Consider the following 17,435-nt stretch of genomic DNA (forward strand, 5'->3'; position numbering starts at 1 on the left):
AAGAGGACCTCTCTGCACAGACGCAGCCGGGCAGAGGGAGTGTGTCCGCGAGAGTGAGGGCGGCTTCCACCCAGGCGCTGGCTCCGAGGGGGTCAGCCAAGACCCCCACGTGTGAGGGGAGGAGCAAGCAAGGATGGGATGCCGGGTTCACACGGCGGGAGTGGCCAAATCGCCACAAGAGAAAGGAGCGGCAAGGTTGCCGAGGGAAAGTAGAACGAACCCTGTGGTACCAGACTGGAACTGGGGATACTGGTGGGAACTCATGGTTTTCAACCCACATGCAGATCCAGGAGGAAACATCACACATAAACCGGGGTACCGTTCACACAGGAGGCCTGGGAGCGGTGGCGCCTCAACAGCAGCGAGCACATCCGTCACCCAGACCTTGCCTTCTCAAGGTCATTCTCCTCCAGGGACGCCAGGGATCCTTGGAGGAATGGCCAGGTGGAGGCGCGGCGCATAGCGGGAACAAGAGAGCGTGACCACCTTCTGCCAGAGCGAGAAAGTGCTCCCAGACAACGGGGCACACGAGAGGGGGCAGAGCCGGCACACAGAGCACAACTGGGGCATCGAAAGCAACAGTGAAAGACTCTCTATCCCAGTGAATACATTAGGAGCCAAGATTCCCATTCAGATAAAACAAACACACCCACAGGTCCAAGGCTGCATGAGAAAGAAATTCTCAAACGGATTCGGCATGTCCCCGCTAAGTATTTGTTCATTACAAAGAACGTGCACAGTGAAAAGCATGGCAGACAGCAAGGTGACCAAACGACCGCAGTGAGCATGTCACCTGCACGCACGAACTGCGGCGGTCAGGGTCACACAACCCGGAGCTACCGCAGGACGCCGGAGGAGCCCGAATGCAACAGCGCGCTACGGAACAACTGCCGTCACGCTGCGAGAAGAGGGGGACGTGAAACGATGACGCCAGGCGCCCCGACTGTCATGGGACAGAGGGTACAGCTCGCCAGCTGCGTGGTCTGCAGTGCGCCGGGGAGTGTGAACTGGCCGCTGGACGAGTAGCCATCTGTGGGAAACACGCTGGAACACGCGGTGCAGCCGCACAACAGTCACGCTCATGTGGACTGGGATACGGAAGTCCCACGTAATACACTTCTAGCTGGTTTGCTTCCAACCATGACTTGTCTCAAAATTTAAAAGAATTAAATAAATCAGAAAGTTCTGGATCAAGAATGACAACGTCCTTCCGCCACAGGCCACAGCAGTTGCTCATTCCTACGCAAGCCTCTTCCATCGATGGCATGATTAAAGGGTACACGTTACATAATTCACCAAAGCCTTTGACAAGGAGCACAAGCTGTGGGACGGCCATGTTAATGAAAGATGATGCCCCGCTCTGCACTGCCCATGTTAATGAAACATGGCACCCCGCTCTGCACTGCCCATGTTAATGAAAAATGATGACGCCCCGCTCTGCACTGCCCATGTTAATGAAAGATGGCGCCCCGCTCTGCACTGCCCATGTTAATGAAAGATGATGACGCCCCGCTCTGCAATGCCCATGTTAACGAAAGATGGCGCCCCGCTCTGCACTGCCCAGGTTAATGAAAGATGATGCCCCGTTCTGCACTGCCCAGGTTAATGAAAGATGACGCCCCACTCGGCACTGCCCATTTTAATGAAAGATGATGACGCCCCGCTCTGCACTGCCCATGTTCATGAAACATGGCGCCCCGCTCTGCACTGCCGGCACACACCTCCCCAGCGCCCGACTGGCTTAAACAACATGCACTTAGGATGCTTCGGCTCCACGGGTCCGAAGTCCTGATGGGTCTTACTTCCCAGAGGCCCCAGGGGAGTTTCCTTGCTCATTCAGACAGAGCTCAGTTCTCTGTGGGACTGAGGTCCAGCTTCCTTGCAGGCTGAGCTAGTCCCAGTTTCCAGGGGCCACCCCATTCCCTGGCCTTGTTCCTCCATGAAAGCCAGCCACGGAGGGTGGAGAGCTCTCGGACTTGGAAAATCTTTCTGCCTCTGCAGTCCCATCTCCGACGAACACTTCTGCCTTCTTTTCTCATCAAATGGTCTGTGTGATTACACCGGGCCCACTCAATAATCCAAAATAATCTCCATTTAGTCAAGTCAGCTGATTCACAAACTTCATTCCACCTGAAAAGTCCCTTTCGCCCTTGTGTGGGGGTTCCCCAGACAGTCCCGACGCTCATGATTCTCCAGCACAACTCGCAAGATTCAGCACACACCCCTGTTCACAATTAGTATATTACGGCAAGAGGACACACAGCAAGACCAGCACAGGGATGGGGACCTGGGGCGACGTGCTGTGGAGGTGACCAGCACAAGCTTCCAGAGTCCTCTTCCACAGGGGCCAAGGACGAGCTTCACTCCCCCGGCACTGAGCTGCGTCAAGGGCTGTCTGCCGGGAAGCTGGGTAGAGACTCCAGGCCCAGGGTTTCCATCGGGGCTGATCACACAGGCACCCCCTGCCTGGCGCGTACCAAGTTCCAGACCAAGGAAAGCAGGTTTCAGCACTGACCACGTTGTTTGCACAGTCAGTTCAGGCACAGTGAACCACACTCACCACCTAGGAAACAGGGGAGCCCTCCCAAAACCCAGGTTTCCTGACACCAGCAGCCGGCCAAGCCAGCAGCAGGTCTAACGCCACGTCTCGGGCCGGCTTCTGGCTCTGCTCTGCACGGCGCAGTAGTAAATACAGCTCATTCACAGGTGCACCAGCAGGGGCTGAAGACAACAGGGCCAAAGCCCTGCTGACTGCAGATGGACTCTCAGGACACGATATCAGCCCAGCCTTTGCCTCCATTTTTTTTTTTTAAGATGGAGATTCACCCTCACTGCCCAGACTGGAGTGCGATGGATGGCGTGACCTCAGCTCACCACAACCTCTGCCTCCCAGGTTCAAGAGATTCTCCTGCCTCAGCCTCCCGAGTAGCTAGGACTACAGGAATGTGCCATCACACACCCCGCTAATTTCGTGTTTTTAGTAGAGACGGGTTTCTCCACATTGGTCAGCCTGGTCTCGAACTCCCAACCTCAGGTGATCCGCCCGCCTCGGCCTCCCAAAGTGCTGGGATCACAGGTGTGAGCCACCGCACCCGGCCACCTCTGCCTCCTTTGAAGGCACCCCTCTGAGGTTCACAGGGCTCACAGTGCAGCGCTGAGCTCCCACCTACCGTCCTCCGTGCAGCACACACAGTGCAGGGAGCCGGTGGCAATGGCGATGACTTTCTTCCCCTGCAACCCTTGGACCTGCCGAGGCCTTCGAACGTGGTCGTCAGATCCGTGGCCCAGCCTATGATAATCGCCTTTGCCCCTGCACACAAAGGAAGCACGGAAATTATGGGGCGAGGCCATCACTGACCACCCTGCCCAGCCTCCTGGGCAGGCTCTGCTCTTCCGGGCACAACCACAGTCTGCACAGAAGCTACATTCCCATCCATGAAAACCCAGTGCACACACCCCAATTAAAATCTAGGTTTGGTGGGTTTAAACTAACAGAATCTTGCCTACCAGGTATAAACAGCTCCAGATTTGGTAAGGGCAACAGAAAACTGTGATCCGCATTCCACTTTAACTACTCCAAGGCCTGTAAGAGAATCAATCTAGAAGGCAAAAAAGTTCAATTAGACAGACGGCATCGAGGCCCCTGCTGATTGCTATAACCACACTGATATTTAACTAAACTAGCAGGAATTCTGAAAACCTGTACCCATGTGGAATAATTAGCACAACTTAAATCATATTCCTCAGCACTCCCAGGAGGCAGGTGAACTGTGACTGACAGCACGATGCTGCCACAGTGGGACCCAGCACAGCGCACCAGAAATGGGAGCTCTGCAGGTGAGGCCTGCAAGCCTCTCTCCCCAGAATGGCCTCTGCGAACCTGGCTTCTCTGTGCAGCAGCAAAGGACTCCACCAATCCCTGTGTCTCTCCTCGCCGGTCCCAGCCCTCTCAGACCCAAGGCCTGCAGGGTTGGGGAGGAGCAAGGGGAGGGATGGTCAAGAGCACTGGGCTCCACCTACCACCCTCAACAATGCACACTTGCCCCGCAACACTTTTCCTCATGCTCCTCATGACCTCTGTGATTGCTCTCATATGTAAGTTCTCATATTCAATTCTGAACTCAAATCAATCAAAACTGACCTCATTCTCTTAACGAACTCTCTCTGGTGTCCAACCCTAACACACTGGCATTGGGACGTCCTGCTCCAGCCCTCCCATGCCCAGCATCCTCACCCTTACAAGTGCAAAGCCCAGGCTCTTCCCCACAAGGAGGGGCCTCTGACGCATGCCACAGGTGAGGGTCTGCTCCACAGGCACCTGTGCCACACATGCAGCCCCACAGCCCCACGACAGAGGCGGCCGGGCAGAGGCAGGTTCGCAGCACCAGGCTCCCGAGTGCCCGGCAGAGCACCTGGGCTACACGGCAGTGTGGTGTGGTGTGCATGCACTGAGGTCACTGAGCAGCACACCTGCAGGAGCTGAACCACGTACCGGCCACCCGTGCACACAAGCAAAAGATATTCTGGCGAAACGAAGAAATTGCCTGGAGCCACCAGGCTTGTTCGGAGCAGAGCCGCCCACCCCAGCAGGGCTGCAGGACCCGGGCGCCTTGCCGGCCCTGCCCTCGCTCCTCACAGGACACCCGCCTGAGGTGGCCCTGTCTCACCCAGCTGCAGTCCCTTTAGCAAGCACTGGCACCCCCGAAGCACGGGCCGTGGCAACTCCACACCACTGCAGATTGAAAGAGTGTGAGCCACGTGACCTCCTTCTCTGAGACAGGCCTACACGCCAAACCGACCGGCAGGCTCCACGTGCCCAGCTGACCCGTCCACTTCTCAAGAGCACACACGGCACGCAGAACACACACCTTTTGGCCAATCATCCCTTACCGTTACCGGAAAGAAGGTACAGAGGAGGCGGGTGGCTCTGAGGCTGTGTTTTCCCCGAGGGCCCCCAGAGCCCCCTGACCGGGATGAGCTGGGAGAGCAGGGGCAGGACGAGCCTGGCGTTACCTTCGTGGGCACTTTACAGCCGTCGCTGCCTCCGCGGCCCAGCTTGCCGTAGTCGCCGTCGCCCCAGGACCAGACGGTGTCGTCATCTGTGAGGCAGAGAGTCTGGGCGTCTCCGCTGCCGCAGGCGATGTCGACCACGCGGTGCCCCTGCAGCGCCTCCACCTGCAGAGAAGAGGAGCCGGGTTGGCCGAGCGCGGCGGCGAAGGCTTCCCCGGGCCGCCGTCCTTCCTCTATGGGAGTACCTTTTAAAGCCTTTACAAAGAGGCGATTTCTAAAATCTTGTAAGACAAAAGCAAACATACCTTCATCTACCTGAACTACGAGTATCTGAACTGCAGAAGAAGCTATGAATGTCCTTGATGTGCCAACCCTACACCACCATGAAGGCTGTTTATTCACTTCTTGTACCCAAAAATACAGTGGACCTTCTAGAAGCCAAAGCATTTTTCTAGACGCCAAGCAGTATTTGTCATTACAAAGGAAAGGATATTTCAAATACTATCCTGTTGAAAGGACTCATGGAAGAAATACGTACCAAGACAGTTTTCATTTTCACCAGAAAGAACATGTACTCGTAAACTGGGCTGTGATGATCATTAAAAAATCTAGAGCAGGAAATACTCTGGACTTTTAAAATCCTAACAGAGCTGGCAAGCCACCCCCACCCGACGGCAGCCGTGAGGGGCGTGTGGCCTCCCGCCTCTGCACGGCGCCCGCTCACCAGCTTCGGCTTCAGCTGGTCCTCGCTGTCACTGTGCCCCAGGCGGCCGTAGCGGCCTTTGCCCCACGTGTAGAGGTCCCCGGCGGCCGTGACACAGGCGCTGTGGGCTCCGCCGGCAGCAACATCGACCACTTCAATTCCTCTCAGAGACTCAATGACACGGGGGCGGTCACACGGACTGCAGAAAGTTACCAGATATGACGGAAATACATTTTTATTCTTAAACATTTTCCAGCTTGTTAACTGTCTCTCAGTCTACACCTTCCTCATCAGTTAATTGTTAAATCCATCAAGAAGAATCATTCAGACCTGAACGCAAATGTCACCACTTCCCACCTCCTTCCTGCACAAGGCCAGAAGGCAGGGCTTCCCCAGCTCTAACTCGAAGGCTGGAAGGTGACCACACATACCGGGCCAAGTTCCAAGCACAGCCCATTTTTCAAAGGCCTATGAGCTGAGAACAGGTTTTACATTTTAAAGGGTTGTTTAAAAACAAAAACAAAAACAAAAAACAACTCAAAGAATCATATGCAGCTCCTAAAATAGTTACCACCCGGCCCTGTACGAAACAGTTTGCACCTCACCCCCATTATGAATTAACAACTCATTTAAGGAGTTTTAACACATGAATGTCACTAGTCTGTAACAGTGACTACTGATAACAAAGTTTTTGTTTTCTTATTAAGTTTTGAAAGAAGCTCTTTATATATTTTGGCTATCAGACCTTGATTACATGATTGTGAATATCGTTTCCCAGCTTGTGGTTTCAATCTGGTCAGTGTCTTTCAAAGAAAAGTTCATAATTTGTATAAAGTCCAAGTGATATTTTTCTTTCATGAATCACATGTTTGGAATTCAGTTGAAAAATCTTTTCTGACCTAAGGTGACAAAAATTTTCCCATGTTTTCTTCTAGAAGTTTTTGGTTTTAGGTTTTACATTCATGACTGTAATCCACTCTGAATGAATGTTTGGCTGTGGTGTAGAGTATGAATTTAAGTCATTTCTTGCCATAGGCTCTCCAATTATTCAAAACCACTTATTGAAAAGAGCATCTTTTCTCCAGTGACGTGGCTGTGCACTCTGTAAACTGTGCACTAGAAACTGTGGGAAGTCCAGTTTCACTTTTCCACACTCGTCAAGTGTTTGCCGGCCAGTGTCTGCACTCCCGGTTCTGCTCCACTGATGTATCTGCCTCTCTCTTCACGCCTACACCATACCAAGTTGATGGCTGCCGCTCTGAGATGAGACTTAAGTCAGGCAGTGCAAGTCTTCCAAACTTGTCCTCATTTTCAAGGTTCATTTGACTATTCTCAGTCATCTGCATCTCCATACACATTTTATACTTGGCTTGTGAATTTCTACACAGACCTTGATTGAGAAGGTATTGAATCGATACACATGAGGATAACCACCAAATTAACAATTCTGGGTCTTCTGCTCCGTGACTCTCAGCAATACTGTGTAGTCTTCTGTCTATAGGCCATTCACATTTTCGGGGCAGATTTATCCCTTAGTTATCTAGTACTGAGAAGAGGGTACTGTAAGCGGTATTTTAAACTTTCACTTTCTGGTTTGTATGTGTCTATGTATGGACATACAGATAACCTTTACTTATTGATCTTCTATCCTGCAACACTGCTAGCCTCACTTATCAGTTCCAGTAGCTTTTTGTAGATACCACCAGATTCTCTGCATAAACAATGTTTTCTGAAAAAAAGACAGTTTAATTCTCTTTTCCATCTAGATGCCTTTTATTCCTTTGCATTGCTATACTGTACTTACTAACCCTGTACAAAGCTGGAGAGAAGTCGTGAGAGAAGACATCTTTTCCTTGAGCCTGAACTCGGGGAAAGCTTTCGGTCTGCTGCCATCAAGCACAATGTAAACTCCATAGGTTAACAGAGATGCCCTTTATCAGGTCAAGGAAGAGATCTTTTACTTTTAGACTACTTGGTTTTTATCAGAGATGGATGCTGGAGTTTGCCAAATTATTTTCCCCCTCTTTATCTATTAAGATGATCATAGTTTTCTTTTTCACACTGACTGATTTTTCTACTGTTAAACCAAACTTGTGATTTCTGGCATAAACACCTCATGTGGCCACACTATGTATTACTGAATTCAATTTACTAAAACATTAAAGACTTTTATGTCTATGTTCATAAAGGATATTGGTCTGTATTTTCCTAGTCTGACTTTGATATCAGTAAAGCTATGCTCAAAAAAAAAAAAAAAAAACTGACTTGAGAATTCCCTCCTCCAATTTTCTGAAAAATTTGAGAAGAACTGATACTATCTGTCAGCTACATATCCGTTAGAAATCACGTCATCTGGTCCTGGAGATTTGTCTGCAGGAAACTCAATTCTGTTTTTTTTTTTTTTTTTTTGAGACGGAGTTTCGCTCTTGTTACCCAGGCTGGAGCGCAATGGCGCCATTTCGGCTCACCGCAACCTCCGCCTCCTGGGTTCAGGCAATTCTCCTGCCTCAGCCTCCTGAGTAGCTGGGATTACAGGCACGTGCCACCATGCCCAGCTAATTTTTTTGTATTTTTAGTAGAGACGGGGTTTCATCATGTTGACCAGGATGGTCTTGATCTCTTGACCTTGTGATCCACCCACCTCAGCATCCCAAAGTGCTGGGATTACAGGCACGTGCCACCATGCCCAGCTAATTTTTTTGTATTTTTAGTAGAGACGGGGTTTCATCATGTTGACCAGGATGGTCTTGATCTCTTGACCTTGTGATCCACCCACCTCAGCATCCCAAAGTGCTGGGATTACAGGCTTGAGCCACCGTGCCCGGCCTGGAAACTCAATTTCTTAAACACATCACTATTTACGGACGTCACCTAATTATTCTTGAGTGAGCTTTGAAGAGTATGTATCCTTTGAGGAACTTATCTATTTCATCTAAAAAGTCAAATTTGTTAGCATTAAGCTCTTCATTACGCTTCATTACCTTTTAATATCTGTATACTCTACAGTGACGAAAACTCCCCTATTCCTAGTATTTCTACAATTTGTAATCTCCTTTTTTCTTGACCAGTCTAGATAGGTATTTTAACGATTATATTGATGTTCTCAGAAAAACAGTTTCTGTTTCGTTTTATTCTCTCTATTGGGTTCTGCTCTTTCTTACTTCCTCCCTTTCTGTGTTTACTTTGGATTGTATCTGTCCTGCTTATTTTAAGTTTTCTTTCTTCTTCTTTTTTTTTTTTTTTTTTGAGACGAAGTCTCACTCTGTCGCCCAGGCTGGAGTGCAGTGGTGCAATCTTGGCTCACTGCAACCTCCACCTCCCAGGTCCAGTCGATTCTCCTGCCTCAGCCCCCCGAGTAGCTGGGACTACAGGCGCCTGCCACCACACCCAGCTAATTTTTTTGTGTTTTTAGTAGAGACGCGGTTTCACCACGTTCATCTCCTGATATCCCTGATCCACCCACCTCGGCCTCCCAAAGTGCTGGGATTACAAGCATGAGCCACCACGCCTGGCCTATTGTAAGTTTTATAAGATGGACACTAAGATCATAGTTCTGAGACCATTTTTCTTTTTTAAAATAGGCATTTCATGCTATAAATTTCCTTTTAAGTTCTGCTTTTGCTGGATCCCACACATTTTGGTACACTGTTTTCATTTTCATGCTTCAAAACTGTTTGTAATTTACTTTCTGATTCATTCTTTGATCCATCAGTTATTTAGAAATGTTTCACTTTCCAAATACTGGGGGTTTTCCAGGGATCTGTTATTAATTTCTAATTTAATTTCCCGGAGGACAGAGAATATATTTTACATCACTTGAATCCTTCTGATGTGTAAGATTTGTTTTATGGTCCAAATCATGATCTATGTTGGTAGGTATTCCTCATGCACTTGAAAAGCATGTAACATTTGTCCAGTAGAGTGTCCTAAAAAATGTCAATTAGGTCAAGCTAGTTGACACAGTTGTTCAAATCTGCTATCAATTTTTTTTAATGTACTTGTTCTACTAATTATTGAAGGAGGGGTATTCAAACTCTAGTTACACTGTGGATGTGTCTGTTTCTCCATGAAGCTTTAATTTCATGTATCCAGATCTATGATGTAGTCTGCAAAGGTTTAAGATTATGTCCGCTTGATGAACTATCCACTGCATCGTCTGGATACTATTGTTTTTGTCCCTGTCAATATTCTCTACGATGAATTCTCCTTTTATGACATTAGCACAGGCATTCTAGCTTTGTTTCGATGCACATTAGCACGGTACGTCTCTCCCGTCTTTTTGCTTTTAGTCCATTCATGTGTCTGTATTTAAAGTGGGACCCCTGAAGGCAGTATATGGTTTGATCCTGCTCTTATATCCATTTTGACAACTTCTGACTTTAAACTGGGCTGTTTGAATCACTTACATTTGATGTGACTATAATCATATTTGGCAGCTGGGGTGAAGAGGCTCACACCTATATTGCCAGTGCTTTGGGAGGCCGAGACAGGAGGACTGCTTGAGGCCAGGAATTTGAGACCAGTCTGGGCAACACAGCAAGACCCCACCTCTACAAAAAATAAAAATAAATTAGCTGGGTTTGGCAGCATGCACGTGTAGTCCTAGCTAGTCAAGAGGCTAAGACAGGAGGATTGCTTGAGTCCAGGAATTCAAGGCTCAGTGAGTCACAATCATACCACTACACTCCAGCCTGGGTGACAAAAGCAAGACCCCAGCTCTACAAAAACATGTGTGTGTGTATTAAGGTTTAAGTCTGTATCTTGCTATTTATTTTGTCTGTTCTTTGCTGCTGTTTTCCTCTTCTTTGCTTTCTTTTAGATGAACTGATTATGTTTTATGACTTCACTGCAACTTTTTTTTTTTATTTTGCATTTTGGGTTTTGGGGTACATGTGAAGAACATGCAAGATGGTTGCACAGATACACACATGGCAGTGTGGTCTGCTGCCTTCCTCCCCTTCACCTGTATCTGGCATTTCTCCTCATGCTCTCTCTTCCGGCATCCTCACCCCCGCTGTCCCTCCTCTATGTCCCCCCAGCAGACTCCAGGGTGTAGTGCTCCCCATTGCAACGTCTTTGTTGGTTCATCAGATAAAACTCTTTTGTGTTATTTTACTGGTTGCCTTGAGGGGGTGTGGAGCGCCTCTCTGGCTTATTACAGTCTGTTCTGAAGTCACCTACTACAACACGAACACAACTTCACGCCAGTCTACTTCCATTTCCTTCCCCAGTCTTTGTGTTACCATTTACTTCTTAAACGCCTTAATTTATTTGTATTGTGTCTTTTAAGTATTCAGTTATCTCTTTAAAAGATCTACAGAGTAAGGAAAAACACCACATCATTAACATTTCTTCATTTCTTTGGTAGATTCAGGATTCCATGTGGTATGATTTTCCTTCAATTTAAAGAAGTGCCTTTAAGGTTTTGGTTGTGCAGGTCTGTGGTGATGAGTTCTTTCAGTTTGTGTTTATCTAAATGAGTCTATTTCAACTTCTTTCTTGAAAAAATATTTCTGCTGGGTAAAAAAAAAAATGTCGACAATAATTTTCACCTGTAGAAAATCCCGTCTTCTAGCTTGCACTGACTCCTAGAAGACACCTGTAGCTGCGCTTCTCTTTTTCCCTGTATGTAACGTGTGTGGTCCCCCCACGCTCACCCTCACCCTCACTCTCACCCCAGCTGCTTTTAAAATATTTTCTCTTTTATCTCTGGTCTTGACCAACTCACCTTAGTGTAGTTTTCCTCATGTTTCTTTTGCTTAGGGTTTTTTAAGCATTTTGAATCAGTGGATTTACACTTTTCAACAAACTTGGAAATATTTTAGCCATTATTTCTTCAAAATCCCCCATGTTCCCTTCTGTTAGTGGCTCTAATTATGCAGACATTAGGACACCTGGGGCTGTCCCACAGCACACCTCTCTGGTGTTCTCTTCAGTGGCACAGTCTTCTTTCTGTTCACTTCTAGTTTCTTTTATTATGTCTTCAAGTTCACTCACCTTTTTTTCCTGCAATGTCCAATCTGCCATTAACCCCATCCAATGTATTTTTGATCTGTGACACTGTGTTTTTCATCTTTACAACTTTGATTTGGGCATTTAAATATCTTCCAGGCTTTACCTAACACATTCAAGTTCTCTTCTAGCCTTATTAAAATAACCATTTTAATAAAGTTCTTAATGAGTAATTCCACCACTTCTATCATTTCTGAGTCAGTTTCAACTGATGATTTTTCTCCTCATGTAAGTTGTATTTTCCTGCTCCCTTGCACCCTTGGTCATTTTTTATCAGATGCGGGAAATCATAAGATTGACCTTACTGGGTGCCTCATGTTTGTATTCATAAGAATATTCTTGGGCTTTGATCTCTCTGACAAGTTACTTATAAGTGGTTTCATTCTTTCAGGTCTTGCTTTTAAGCTTTGTTGCTGGCGTGATAGCAACGATTCGTCTACGGCTGATTTTTCCCCAAAACTGGGTAACATCATTCTGAGTACTTTAATTGTTGCCCTGTAAATTGTGAGGTTTTGAGAGCAGGCTCCATCCCCTGCCCTGCGTGAGCCTTGGGGACTCTTCCTTCTCATCCCTTCGGGTGGTGAGCTCCTCAGCCTCAGGGCTGTGCCTGCCACGTCAGGCTCTGCAGGCCTCAGCAGTCCTCTCCGCGCTGGAATCTGCAGGCTCTGTGTCTCAGCCTCCCTGGACCTCCAGTTCTGTCTTCTCTATACTAAGGGAGTCTGCCAGGATCTGCCTGATGTTCTGTGCCACAGCCTGGAAACTTTCTACAGGAAGTCCATTGGGCAATTTTTAGAACCTGCCTTGGTTTTTTAATTTTTAATTTATGTGGGTATATAGACGTATATAAATTTTTAGGGTCTGAAATATTTTTGATTTAGGCATATAATGTGTAATAATCACATCAGGGTAAATGGGTTATTAATCACCTCAAGCATTTATCCTTTCCTGTGTTACAAACAATCCAATTATCCTCTTTTAGTTATTTTAAAATGTATACTAAGTTATTATTGTCTGTAGTCTCCTGTTGTGCTATCATACTTGATCTTATTCATTCTAACTAACTGTATTTTAATACCATTAAACATCATCCCTTAGAACTCGCCTTGCTTCCAATGACTCACGGAACACTGTATTTTGTTGCCTGATATTCAACGTCTTTGGGGGTATTATTACATTTAACTTATTATTATTAGTTTTTAGGACAAGGTCTCACTCTGTCACCCAGGCTGGAGTGCAGTGGCACGATCTCAGGTCACTGCAACCTCCACCTCCCAAGTAGCTGGGACTACAGGTGTGTGCCACCGCATCTGGCTAGTTTTTCTGTATTTTTCATAGAGATGGCATTTCATCACGTTGCCCAGGCTGTTCTCGAACTCCTGAGTCCAGGCAATCCACCCACCGTGGCCTCTCAAAGTGCTGAGGTGACCGGCGTGCACCACCACGCTGGGCCTTTTCTCTTACGTGGTGTTTCAGTTACCCTGGGATAAAAAGGCTCCTGTCACTCCAACTTCGCTGGTAGTTCTCATGAATTTTTTTATGACGTGTGACTTCGATTCCTTTGTTTAAAAAATGGTGTGAATTGTGTGTTCGTTCTGCCTCGCCCCTGCCATTTCCTCTGTATTTGCAATTCTAGTATCTTGCACGTTACACAAAATGCCAAATATGATTCAGTGGATCATTTAAGGGAAAAGGACCAAAAGAAGCTTGCTTAGTACTTGCCATCAATGACAGAAAACTCACTTTTTTTCCTCCCAACAGAGAAGTCACACAGGTAAGCCCTCATGTTGGCACATAAAACTATTTCTGTCAAATGAGTCATTAACATTGTTGAGTTTGAGCAGATTATTGCAAATGTTGCTTTGAAAAACCAAATGCCAATAGACTGGACCGGCATTAAAGCGAACAAAGAGAAAAACACAACTTTGAAAAAATGTTTTCACACAATACCTTCTGCTGCCATGACCCAGCTTCCCATCTTCCGCCTCACCCCAAGAGTAAACTTCTCCTTCTGAAGACAGTGCAAGGCAGTGCTTTCCTCCTGAGTTCACGGCCACTTTCTTAATAAACACATGCTGAATGGATTCAAGCAATGTTGGGGAAGACACTGACTCCGTCCCTCCAATTCCCAGTCTTCCACCTGCACCATACCCAGTGGCATACAGCTAAGAAAAGAAAAAGTAATAGCAACATCAGATTTTAACCCCAACATCCCCTATATTTAGTAATTCACAAACCTCATCCATGCTTACATTTTTACCACACAAAAATGAAATTTAAAGTTAAAAATCACAGGAATGTTTATGCCTTTATACATGTTCTATCAAAGTTCTAGAAATGAAATAAAAACATGACTATTAAAAATTCCAAGTTCAGGGGCCGGGCGCGGTGGCTCACGCCTGTAATCCCAGCACTTTGGGAGGCCGAGGCGGGTGGATCACGAGGTCGAGAGATCGAGACCATTCTGGTCAACATGGTGAAACCCCGTCTCCACTAAAAATACAAAAAAAAACTAGCTGGGCGTGGTGGCGCGTGCCTGTAATCCCAGCTACTCAGGGAGGAGGCTGAGGCAGGAGAATTACCTGAACCCGGGAGGCGGAGGTGGCGGTGAGCCGAGATCACGCCATTGCACTCCAGCCTGGGTAACAAGAGCGAAACTCCGTCTCAAAAAAAAAAAAAAGAAAAAGGACAAAGTAAAGAGATTTTGAAACAAACCAAAGAATGAATCTCACTAAAGTAAACTGAAAAACATATACTTAAAGTTGAAGTAAATGATTTTATAAGATCTGAGATGCAGCAAATGATGGTGAGAAATGATAGTGAGCGAAGATGTGAAGCATTTGGCTAACTCCAAGAAAACTGTGGTCCATATAAAACCACCAAAACAACCACAGTACCCATGGCAGAGGGTTAAAACTCAAACACTAGGTTGCAAGGGGCCCCTGATTGGGAGGAGGGGAGAAATACTAATTAACTTTCAGGTTTTTAAGTACATATGTTAAAATAACCAGAGAAACAAGGAAAAGAAACAGAGTTCTTCTGAGAATACAAAAAGAGGAACTGTATTTCAAACCTTTTCACGAGGTTAGGCCACTTTGGGACCTGTGCGAGCAGTCTCCCTCTGCCACAGCTCACAACAATCCCTCCTGTATGCAGGCACACCCCGATCTACTGCCCCTCGCAGACAGTGTTTGACAAACCGAAGGCGTGTGCAAACCCACACTGGTCAAGCTCCACCAGCACGTGCTGACTTACTGGTTCCACGTCACATTTTGATAATTCATGCAATATTTTACACTTTTTCATTATTATTTTATGTGTTATGGTGATGTGCAATCAGTAATGTTTGATGTTACTGTTGTACTTGTTTTGAGGCACCACAGACCGCACGCATAGAAGACGGTGAACTTAAATGATAAACGTTGTGTATTTTCTGCCTGCTCCACCAACCAGCTGTTCTCCCTTCTCTACCCCTCTCCATGGACCTCCCTATTCCCTAAGACACAACTCATTGAAATTAGGCCACTTAATAACCCTACAGTGGCCTCTAAGAGTTCAGGTGAAAGGAACAGTTGTGTATTTCTCATTTAGTCAAAAGGTAGAAATGATTAAGATTGGTGAAGACGGTACGCTGAAAGCCAAGCCATGGTGAAAGCCGGGTCTCTCACACCACTTAGCCAAGAAAAAGTTCTTGAAGCACAATTAAGAGCCACTCCAGTAAACACGCAATGATGAGAATGCAACACAGTCTTATCGCTGATACAGAGAATGCTTGACTGGCAGAGACAGAAGATCAAAACTGACAGAACATTCCTTGAAGCCAAAGCCTAACCCAGGGCAAGGCTCTAACTCTCTTCGATTCCACAAAGGCTAAGAGAGGTGAGAAACTGCAAAGAAAAGTCTGAAGTTAGCAGAGGTTGGTTCCTAAGGTTTAAGGAAAGAAGCCATTTCCATAACATACAAATGCAAGGTCACGTCGCAAGGGCCGACGCAGAAGCTGCAGTGAGTTATCCAGAAGGTCTAGCCGAGAGCACTAATGATGGTGGCTACACTAAAACAGGCCTCCGACATAGACGGAACAGCCTTCTATCGGCAGAAGACGCCATCTAGGACTTTCATAGCTAAAGAGATGTCAACCTTTGCTTTCAAAGCTTCAAATCTTGGCCGGACGCGGTGGCTCAAGCCTGTAATCCCAGCACTTTGGTAGGCTGAGGCGGGTGGATCACAAGGTCGAGAGATCGAGACCATCCTGCCCAACAAGGTGAAACCCTGTCTCTACTAAAAAATACAAAAAAGTTAGCCAGGTATGGTGGTGCGTGCCTGTAGTCCCAGCTACTCGGGAGGCTGAGGTAGGAGAATTGCTTGAAGCCGGAAAATGGGAAGTTGGACTGAGCCAGGATGGCGCCATTGTACTCCAGCCTGGCGATTACTCCAGCCTGGCGATAGAGCGAGACTTTCTCCAAAAAAAAAGCTATAACTCAATCAAGACACTTGCAGGTGGGCAAAGGAAACAAAGCTTCAAATCTTTTGTTAGGGGCTAATGCAGCTGGTGACTATATTAGCTGAATTTGTTAAAGCCAATGCTCATTGGCCATTCTGAAAATCTTAGGGCCCTTAAGAATTATACTGACTCCACTCTGGCTGTACTGGGAAATACAATAAAACCTGGAAGTCGGGACATTTTACAGCATGGTTCACTGAATATTTTAAGCCCACTATTGAGGCCTACTGCTCAGAAAAAAGGATTTCTTTCCAAGTATCACTGTTCACTGACAACGTACCTGGTTACCCAAGAGCTCTGTTGAACACATACAGAGACTGAAGTTGTTTTCAGGCCTGCTAATACACCATCTTTTCTGCAGCCCCATGCACGGATCAAGGAGAAATTTCAACTTTCAAATCTTGTTATCTAAAAAATACATTTCATAAGGCTATCGCCGCCATAGATAGTGATTCCTCTTAACGGATGTGGACAAACCAAATTGAAAACCTTCCGGAAAGGCATCACCATTCTGGATGCCATTAACAACATTTGTGATTCATGGGAGAAGGTGAAAATTTCAACATTAACAGCAATTTGGAAGAAACGGATGCCAACCCTCACGGATGAACTTGAGGGGTTCGAGACAGGTGGAGGAAGTGACTACAGATGTGGTGGAAACAGCAAGGGAGCTAGAATTAGAAGTGGAGTCTGAAGATGTGACTTAATGGACGCACACACACATTTTTATATCCACTGGGAAACCAAGACATTTGTGTGGCCTGCTTTGTGGAGACACTACTTTGTGGTTTTAGTCTAGAACCCAGCCTGCACACCTCCAGGGAATGCCTACAGCTCCCTCCCCAGTGTACCCTGGAGTATAAAGACGACACGAGAAATTTTCAGGTGCATTAGAATGAAAAGAGTCAGGTAGGTCACCAGACATAAAGTCAATATAGAAACATCCAATATTTCTAGACATCAGCAGTAATAATTTTTTTTTCTTTTTGAGACAAAGTCTCGCTCTGTCACCCAGGCTAGAGTGTAGTAGCACGATCTTGGCTCACTGCAACCTCCACCTCCCAGGTTCGAGTGATTCTGCTGCCTCAGCCTCCCGAGTAGCTGGGATCTACAGGAACACATCGCCACACCCAGCTTCTCTCTGTATTTTTAGTAGAGACGGGGTTTCCCTATGTTGGCCAGGCTGGCCTCAAATCACCTCCTGACCTCAGG

At 46.7% G+C, this 17,435-nt stretch overlaps 1 protein-coding gene across 1 annotated transcript in view; it reads right to left on the reverse strand.

The window, feature by feature from the left end:
* Nucleotides 1-17,435, reverse strand: part of HERC2 (HECT and RLD domain containing E3 ubiquitin protein ligase 2) — a 197,736-nt gene that overhangs the window by 15,182 nt on the left and 165,119 nt on the right. The window contains exons 79-83 of the mRNA XM_039479850.2: nucleotides 13,673-13,887; nucleotides 5,735-5,912; nucleotides 5,014-5,175; nucleotides 3,508-3,599; nucleotides 3,171-3,310 (exon numbers count right to left, since the gene is read on the reverse strand). Coding sequence (XP_039335784.2) covers nucleotides 3,171-3,310; nucleotides 3,508-3,599; nucleotides 5,014-5,175; nucleotides 5,735-5,912; nucleotides 13,673-13,887 — 787 coding nt within the window. The remainder of the gene's footprint in view (nucleotides 1-3,170; nucleotides 3,311-3,507; nucleotides 3,600-5,013; nucleotides 5,176-5,734; nucleotides 5,913-13,672; nucleotides 13,888-17,435) is intronic.

The sequence above is a fragment of the Saimiri boliviensis genome, chromosome 5 (assembly GCF_048565385.1).
Source record: "Saimiri boliviensis isolate mSaiBol1 chromosome 5, mSaiBol1.pri, whole genome shotgun sequence".
Classification (NCBI taxonomy): Eukaryota; Metazoa; Chordata; class Mammalia; order Primates; family Cebidae; genus Saimiri; species Saimiri boliviensis.